This window comes from Nuphar pumila, chromosome 1 (genome assembly GCF_984573655.1).
Source record: "Nuphar pumila chromosome 1, dmNupPumi1.hap1.1, whole genome shotgun sequence".
NCBI classification, from domain to species: Eukaryota; Viridiplantae; Streptophyta; class Magnoliopsida; order Nymphaeales; family Nymphaeaceae; genus Nuphar; species Nuphar pumila.
The window spans coordinates 81,336,755-81,346,480 of NC_143249.1; the positions used below are offsets into that span (position 1 = coordinate 81,336,755).

General features: G+C 37.0%; 1 protein-coding gene across 1 annotated transcript; it reads right to left on the reverse strand.

Annotated features, from left to right (window-relative positions):
* Window positions 1-7,099: 7,099 nt before the first annotated feature.
* Window positions 7,100-8,221, reverse strand: LOC149849044 (uncharacterized). The gene is made up of 3 exons (XM_090006692.1): window positions 8,101-8,221; window positions 7,457-7,936; window positions 7,100-7,134 (listed from the first exon to the last, which is right to left on the reverse strand). Exons 1-3 carry the CDS (start codon window positions 8,219-8,221, stop codon window positions 7,100-7,102), a joined length of 636 nt encoding a protein of 211 aa, XP_089862818.1.
* Between the last annotated feature and the right edge of the window lie 1,505 nt (window positions 8,222-9,726).

The window sequence follows — 9,726 nt, forward strand, 5'->3', positions numbered from 1 at the left end:
GACTACCCCTATTAAAGGCAGTAGGAACGGTCGAACCTCATACCGATAGGCGAGCCCCATCCTATGAATTTTCCTGCTATTTTCAAAATGGAGGTGAGCTTTTCAAAACAATTTTCAAACTTTGGTCGAGTTTGACTCGCGAAATGTTTCCCCTCTCTCTCGCAGGGAAGAGAAAAATTTTGCGACGATAACAGGTTTGACGATCGTGATGGGACTGTTTTCGTCTGATCAAAAGTGTGCTTAGCCTAGTTCAATTATCAAAACTGTATTCTCAAAATGTCGGCTCTTTTACTTTTTGACATCATGGGAACCTAGGAGCCTAGACTCTGACCTAGCTGACATTGACTGCATATAGCCCAGGCATGGTTTGGTAGGACCATATTGAGGAGATATATTCATGCTCACTTAGATTCAGGTCTCATACAACCCTCCTCAATTTAGGATCTGAATGCAAACAATATATGCTTCTTCAAAGATTTTCAAAATTCTATCTCTCTAGGTTTTATAGCCTTCTATTTCTTGCATGTGATCATTTTTTCAAACCACCTTACCTATCATTACCTGATCTTCACGTTGTTGGGCTTTCTTCCAGAACCATAGTTCGAGACAAAGCCTCACAACTTGGCCACTTATTTGGGCTGACGCCCCCCTGCCACGTACTAAGGGCCATAGTCCGAAGTATATCGGTAGGCACTCAAGGATGTTGGAAAACACAAGCTTAGAACCAGAGTTAAGATTCTATGCCATGTACTTCGAGTCTCGATTTGAGTATATTGGCATAACTGGATTGGACAAAGATGATCTCAGCCTAGAGTTAGGATTAGGGTCCTATAAATGTTTTCAAAATAATGCATTTAGAGTCAGCCTCTTAGGGAGTGCTGTATGCGCATAAATGATTGTGCAGGATGTGATTGTCTGTATTTTATTTACATTCCCTTTATCCTTCTCATATTTAATTTTTCCCAAAATATTAGATGATTTTTTCAAATACCCTCATTTTTCAAAATATTTCTCTTATTTCCTCAAAACCCTGGACGATTTTCTTAAAATCCCTTATTTTTCTCAAAAGTACGGGTGGCTTTCTTTTCCTACCTTTCCTATGGATCTCGAATTTCCGTCTCATTTCTATCCTGCCTGCAAGCTTTCAAAACTTCCTTATTTTTCCTAATCCTAATTCTGAGTTTTCCTCCACTTTCCAGTCTGATGGCATCCAGTCAGCTTGATCCTATTTTTTCTGAAAGTCACATCTCCTACGAGGTGCGACAAGGTCATCCTGAACATCGAGCCCTCAACACCGGATCTTTCATTCTCCGGTGGTACTATTCGTGGCTCAAAAGCTTTTCTCGTATGTTCTCGGACCATTTGAGCGAGTGCGGGTTGGAATTAGCATCTGCAGCGCAGAAGCTGACAGTTAATGGTAATCGGATCCATGCAATGGTGGAGCGATGGAACCCTCGTACCTGTACCTTCTGGTTCCCATAGGGGGAGATGACCCTGTTGATGGATGAATTTTCAGAGATCATAAGATTACTGGAACTAGCTGGTCAACCTGGAGATCCACTAGAGTAGGAATTTCTGATTAATGTCAAGGGTTTGGACCCTCGAGACGCTCTAGCTCGCTTGACAGGCCGATCTTGGTCTTTGATCCAAATGGATGGAAATGAATATGTTATACTTGAGTTATACCAACAATATGGGACATTCGTTGAAGTCAGCTCACTATCCAAAACAGCTCGAGAAAGAATTCAAAACGCAATTGTTCTATGCACCTTAGGATTGGCCTTGTTCCCAGACGGGCAGAACTATGTAGATGACAGAATAGTCCAGCTCCTGCAAAGATGGAGAAGTCTCTCCATAGCCATGGCAGTACTCGCCTTCCGGTACCGAGGATTGACTCATTTCACACTCGGAGCGTCCATTTTAGTTGAAGGGTGCACGTACGCGCTTCAGTCTTGGTTCTTCCAGCATGTTCCGACCTGAGCAAGTTCTTTTAGATACAATGGTCAAGAGCTCTTTCCCGTGGCGCAGTATCGGTCCATGATCAACAGCATTCAAGAAGAAGAAGTCGTGTGGGACTACTTTGATCGGCAATTATCTCCTCCCAAATACATGTATGCTTACGACAAGTGATTCTAATTGCTAGGACCTTTCTTCTGCACTTACTATCAGCCAGAGCGATGTGTTCGACATTTTTCACCGAGACAACAGTATATAGAAGGTCGGCTACTATTAGGGGCTATGGCAAAGTTTGACTTCACATCCGCACAATGGTTCGGGGCTTATCTTTCTGCCCACCACGGCTGGGATTCCTTTGTTACTCTCAAAATGCTTCACTGGTCCTAATGTGTCTGCCGACTATTATGAATGGTGGCAAATTGTTTGTCCTCCACCACTTTGTCAGAATTAATAAAATCATGTTTTCTTCAATAAAATTCCCTATTTCTATCATGGTTTGATGACCTCGCCTATATAACAAGGCAAATATTTAGTTGTTTGTTCTTGCAAAGAATAGCAACGCAATTGTCGTGATTCTAACGATGACTCAATCCCTAGTAATGGGATATACTTCCAATTGTCTATCATGTTTTCAGCAAATCCCTCTAAATCAAAATCATTCTCAGAGTCTAACCAGGTCTTTGCCCTGCAGAGAGCGTTCGTGGCATTTGATGGTTCAAACAAGGTGAGGGAAGAAGATCGCATTAGCTCAGCGCATTATTTACTCCTTAGTTTCAGAAGGAGAAATGGATTCACCAAGATCGGTGTGATCATCTCAAAAAATTTTCCTCTTGTGGTTTCTCTCTTTTCCTCCTCTTTTCCTTTCCAACCTCTATTTTCCCTTTTGAAGGGGAAAATAAAAGACAGAAAAGAAGAGAGAAGAGAAAAGAAGAGATGAGAAAGAGGAACTCTTTTGTGGGGTCTCACTTGACCATGATTTGAAAATATTTAGAAAATTACTCACCTTCGTTTTGAAAATATTCGTGGGAAAATGGGAAGATGGGGCTCGCTCGTCGGTACGAGGTTCGACCATTCCTGGCGCCTTTACCAGAGGTAATCAAACCAAGGATCGAATTTATGCCTTTTTGCTTTGCTAAAATATCATCTAAGAATTTACTCTAAGTCTAAATGCACAGAGAATCATGCTTGTGCAATGTAAATGCAGAAATGTATGCTTTTGAAAAAAACACTTTTGGAAATCTGAGTTTTTCCAAGCGAAAATGTGATGATAGAATGAAGAAATGATTTCTGAATAGTTGAATCTAACTTAGAACTTGAGATAGATCAGAAAAGATGTTTGAAGTTCTAAGTCTTTGAAATAATCAGAGTTGGGTAAATAAATCTGGATTTTGAAAAGAATGATTTTGAAGTTGAGATAATAAGGAAAGGAAGTTTCAAAGTCAGAAATGGACTTTGGATTCAGAATTTTGAATCTGGATTTAGGAGAGGAAATGAATATTTGAAATGGAATTGAATTCTATATTTGAAGCTCGAAATCAGAATGAGATTTGAGAAATCCAAGTTGAGTTTGAAAAAAAGAATTGGGTTCAAGAGATCAAGATAGGATATGAGAAATGGAAATTGTTCTTTTGGATTTTGGGAATCAAGATAGACTTGGATTTGGAATCTGGCATTTTAAATGGATTTGGATCTGAAGTCTGAGATCTAAGGTGGAGTTGCATTTGAAAATCTGAATCCTAAATGAAATTTGGATCTGAAGTCTGAGATCCAAGATGAAGTTGAATTCTGGATCCTAAATGGAATTGGATCCAAGATCTGGAATCCAAGATGGAATTTGGATCTGAAGTCTGAGATCCAAAAGTGGAGATTGCATTTAGAAATCTGGATCCAAGTTGGGATTGGGTTCTAACTTTGGATTTGGATTTTTGAAAGTCCAAATGGGACTTTTGAAGATAGGTCTGGGTTTTGAAAACCTAGATTGAATTTAAAATTTTAGGAAGAATCAAATTTTGAGATCCAAAATCAATTTCAGAGCCTTGATTTTGATTTGAGAAGCATTTTGAAGATAAAGAATAATTTTGAATTTTGAAATCAGAAGATGAATCAGAAATTTTGAAATTGATTGATTTGAACTTGAGTTTGATTTTGAATTTCAAAAATGATCTTGGAATTTTGATTTGAAACTTGAAATTTGATTAGAATTAGAAATTGAATTTTGAATATACAAATGAATTGGACTTTAAATCTGAAGCTTGAATTTGGATTTGGAAAATGAATCAAGAATTTCAAAGTTAAATTGAACTTTGAATTTGATTGGAGTTTTGAATATAAAATGAATTTGAAACTTCAAAGCCAAATTGGACTTTAAAAATGAGATAGAATTGATGAATAGAAATTGAAAAAAGATATTCAAAAATCACTTGGAGTTTTTGAGAGGGAATTTTGAAAATGTGATGCAATTCTATCCTAAATGATGAATGAATCTAAAGAATGTGAAATTGGATTTGAAAATCTTATTTCATTCTTTGAGTGAATTAAAATAAAATTGAAGATATGATACATCCCTAACTATGGTCATTGAATGTATCATATAATAATCATATTTAAATTGAGATGAAGAATAAAACACATTTTTGGTGCTTTTATAGAGTTTAAAATAAAATTAACTCTCAATATATCCTGACTATGGCCATTGATATATATTTTGAGTTAATTTTAATTTAAACCCTGATAAAAGAAGAAAAATATTTAAAAATATGATGATTTTTGAAAGGAGATCCAGTGTAGACCCAGTGTTATTCCATAAAAGATAGAAATCCTAAGCATTGCCCACATTTTGACTATGGCCATCAATGTGAGTCATTTGCTTAGGATTAATTACCTCTCATTAGAATGGTGCACGTGACATTCGTGTTTCCCATCCGTGAAATTTTAAGAATAAAAGAGAGAAATGACAAGGAATAAGCACTTCCACAAGATGTACATGCTCATATATTCTAATCTAGTGCAGAAAATGAAAATTTTCATTATGATCTGGCTATTACATCATTGAATTGAATTAAAATTGAAATTTCTTCATCTAAAAGGGAGAATGACCTTTTCTACTTCATTCCTGCAAAATTTCAAGTTAATACAAGCAATATGAAAAAGTGACATCATATTGGAAAAAAATGCAAAATGTACCTATCTAAATTTATACTAAATAAGTGAATCCATATGAAGTATAACATGTAACCAAGAGACTAGAAATACTAATGAAGATGAACCAAGCAATGATTTGGACACATATAGAGGCATGATGGAGGAGGTTAATGCATTTATCAATCATAAGATGAATGTCACATGATTTTGCAGTAAACCTATAGAAACTATAAAAAAGAATAACATATGAATGGTCTATAATGATTGAGCAAACTGCATGATTCATATACATTTGTTCGAGCAATATGCAAGAAAAGATAGAAACAAATGATGTAAACATGTACTGAGGCACAACAATGTGGGCATGAATACGGTGTTACAATATATATGCTAAGGATGAATGCAAGAATTGAGTGACTACGGCAATGGTGGTTGTGAAGGAGGGGTTTGTGAAAAGCATACAAGTGCTGGGGGTATGATGTTAGTGCAAGTGCTTCAGTAGTGTTGTAACATGGTGTTACGGCATGTTACAATTTATAGGTAAATTGAATGTAGGGAATTCATAAGGGGTGTGAGGAAGATAATCAACTGCAGCAGTATCCAGCACTACCGCAGATGGTCACAGAGAGACCATAACAATGCTTGGTTACTGTTCTCAAGATGACATTATAGCAGTGCTTTTAAGCACTGAGCATGGCTTTAAGTGCATTGGCTATGGAGGCTGTAGCAGGGAATTTTTGAGCCAGAGGGCATAGCTGGTGAGGTGCCAAAAAAAATGGTGACTGTGTAGGCTGGTGCACAGATGCATGAGTCGAAGGTGATGGGAGGATTAATGTTATATTACAGCAGTGTCTGAGTGATGAACAGATGATAGACAATGCAGCAGGAAGGTACTGTTGGCAGCTGGAATTGACAACAACATAGATATATATGGTAGTGCCAAGGAAAAGGAGCTACAGATAATATGCAGGAAGTAGGAAATCAAAATTTTCCAACACTTATATATATGAAAAAAATGCCCCTATTTCACCAATCCAGAATGACTGCAAGCAGATAGTACAACAACCATAGTTATATGATCTAGCATGATCTTGTATTTCTGCATCTCCTTAAATAGCTTTAAAGCTTCTTGACCTTTCCCTTGCATCCCATAACCAGCAATCAAGACTGTATAAAAAACTTCATCCTTCTTCAAGATCAAACCAAAAACTCTGTGAGCATCAGATACCCTTCCTGATTTGCAGTACATATCCACAAGAGAATTCCATAGTAATAAATAGTCTTCATAGTTGTTCTTGATCAGGTAACAGTGTAGCTTCTTACCATGCTGGAGATTTGCAACACGAGCAGAAAGTGGGAGAATGCTTACCAGTGTCACATGATTCGGTTTTATGTTTGAAAACACCATTTCTCTTTTTCTTTTCAACGATCAGGAAGTGAAAGATCCCAGTCCATCTTTTTGTTCTGATGCTATAGCTCAAACAATGGCCAGCACTGTTGGTGGCTGCATCCCCTCTAATGTACTATATGTCACTATTATACAGGTAGGCAATGAAGACAGTAAATCAACTTGTGTTGATCATCAATATCTATAGGCTGAAAGATTCAGAACTGAATATCTTGATTAAGATTACATTAAATGAAATGGATGATTTGACTGAGAAGATAAGGCTTAGATGCTCGACTGACGTAACAAAAAGCCATAGAATTATAACATGAATTGGTTGAAAAAGAAAACCTGAATGGGCTAAAACCTACTGACCTTTGGGCTGGATGACCCTTGCAGGGTAAGATGTTTTGTCTTGATATCCAGAGCTTGTCTCCTGAGGTACATAGAGAACCAGACCATCTTGCAGACTTTGTTATAAGTGCCAAAGATATTGCAGGATCCACTTCAGTTTTTTTTTTTTTTTACGTAATCTTGTAGATCTTGAAATTGGGAAGGAATTGTTTTCATGATGAGCTTTTAGACTTCAGAGATAAAAGCAGGGTCCAAAATTGCTCATGGATGCTGCACCCTGTAGGTAGCTTCAATGCCTACAAAAAAAAAAAAGATCACAAATTTCACAGCCAAGTGCCTTCACAAATGGCGTCATTCTTCTCTCATCCACTCTTTCCAAGAAAACTGGGCTCACAAAGTGATCGATTTTCTCATATCTGGAAAAGCAAGGAGTGGTGAACTGATATATCAGTCATTTGGACGGCTACACTTCAAAAAAAGCACCATTTCCTTTATCTTATGCACTTTCCAAATCTTATGACAGAAAAAAAAACTTCCAGAGTATATTTCCCATTTTTTTGCACTGAGATCCCAACTTGTCCAAAAACTCAGCACCCAATTAATTGAAATACCACTTACAGGAACGTAAACAACTGCCTGGTAGAAGGAACCTGAATTTGTCAGCATTCTTAATGAGATAAGAAGGAAGATTAACAGAAGAAAATGATCTTGGAATTGAACCCATCTTCTTAATCAGCTCCCTGTAAGTGTACTCTTCAGGAAGCATATCAAACAGATCATTCCCATCGCAGATGATTTTCTGTATCCTTTCATGGTTCAAGTAATGTGCATACTTAACACAGTCAGTGTGGATGTATCCGTTCATCTTTAGCACAAAATCACTGAGATAACGAAAGCAGAAACTACAGTGCCAACCAGAATATGCAAATATAGCATCTGATTGTCGCGAGTGTGGGTAACGTGTTTGTTGATTATAAACATGAACAGAAGCTCTCCAACTGTTTATGTCAATGGGGAACTCAAATGAGTAGAGATAGTTCCTTAGCTCAAGGTGGGTAACTGGTGGTATTCCATCACCATCATGCTCCTGTTCCCACACTTTTTATGCAATTTCCAGTTTCAACCATTGATCAAAACTGGTTGGCTATTTCCTCCTTCTCCATTAATAACAATAATAGTAAAACCCCACAAAATCAAGGCCCATCTGCCCGAGTACCAAAGCACCCAGACATACAGGCTTACCTTCCCTTGTTAATTCAAACCGAGAGGAACGTTCTCAGCAGATTTCGGAAAATAGGAAAACCAGAAATCGATGACACAGAGAAAAAGGGAGCTTCTATACTCAAAAGGGATTATAGAAGTCAAGAAAACAGGAAGTCGCATTAAGGGTTCCAAAAGGGAAATCGATCAAATATAAAGGAGGATGGAAGCTAATTAGAATATAACAGGAAATGTGAATGAAACACCGATAAAGAGAGGAGAAGAACATAATAAGAAATGAATAACAGGAGTGAGACAAAACTTTAACCAAGTGACAAAAGGCTAATGTATAGCAGGCAATATTACTACCAGAGACCAGAAGTATCTTTACACCATGGATTACAGAAAATAACAAAAAAATGCACGAAGGAAAGTAAGAAATCTAAGGCCAAAGGAAATTTTATAATTAAAAAAATTAGTTGTGGGAATCTGAGGATTCCATTCGATATCGCACAATATGCATGAATCAGTGTTTGCTATATGCAAAATTGATATCATGGCAGTGCTTTAATGGGGGTATGAACAAGAGAATTCATGAGAAAATCAGAAACAACAAAGGAAAAAAAGAAAAAGGGGAATGCAGTAAAATATAAACTCTTACAGAAAATCAGAAATGTAAAGAGGAGATGATAGTTACTTACTGTGGCCTTTGGGATGGATCGTTTCCTTCAGCAATGGGGAAAATCAGAAAAGAAGAATAAGAAGAATAGGAAGAATAGGAAGAAGGGGAAAGTTAGACAGTGGAGAAGCAGAGGAAGGAGAGAGTAATCGTGAACGTGGGGAGGGGTGATAACGGATGATCCATCGGTTCTCCTGAGTGCTCTTTTTAAAGAGGAAAAGGGAAGGTTCGGGAAGAAGGGCGGTTGGAGATAAGCGGAGGAGGAGGAGGGTGCGATGGAGGGAGAGGGAGAGAAGAGTTTGAGAACGGGAGGGGGATGTTACGATTTTCCCCAAATTTCAAAAAGAGGGCTCCTTCAAAGGGTTTTTTTCATAAAATGGTTCTCACACGAGGTTTTTAGCAAAACGAGTTTCAAAAATAGTTTAAACTGCATATTTTCTGATTTTTTGGATTTTTTTTTTGTTATTTTCTTTTGGCATTTTATACATTTTTTGGTGTTTTTTAAGATAAAACTCTGAAACTTACGAGAAAACAAAAGGATTTTTGAAATATTTTGTAAAATTTGAAAGTATTTACAAAAGAAGGGTTTACTGAGAATTCGAGTTCATCTTTTGGAATTTTCTTCAGAAAAACAAGTTTAAATCCGGAATTTGAGAAAATATTCGAGTTTTAAACCTCGAATTGAGAAATACAGAGCAATGGATCTGGACGGATGTCAGATGGACTGCCTGAGCCATTTAAAACAATTTTTTTGGTATTTTTGTTGTTTTAATTTGAAAATTAGACAACGAGGCTCAGATTTGAGTTTTGACAATGGGTCTGGATCTGAAATTGAGTCAAATATAAAAATGAATTTAATTTCAGTAAAATCTGAGAAATAAACTAGAATTTTAATTTAAACTGACTCAATTATTCAGAAAATGGGGCTAGGGGCAAAAAAGGAATATTTATAAATTTTTTAAAAATTTGGGGTGTTCACAATCGCTCAGAAGTCAGGGTCAACAAGAGG

Coding starts and splice junctions, on each gene's coding strand:
- LOC149849044 (XM_090006692.1), bottom strand. CDS start 8,221: ATGCGACTTCCTGTTTTCTTGACTTCTATAATCCCTTTTGAGTATAGA. Junction 7,937..8,100: donor TGCTGAGAACGTTCCTCTCG/GTTTGAATTAAC, acceptor TTGCATAAAAAG/TGTGGGAACAGGAGCATGAT. Junction 7,135..7,456: donor AGGCAGTTGTTTACGTTCCT/GTAAGTGGTATT, acceptor TTTTTTTTGTAG/GCATTGAAGCTACCTACAGG.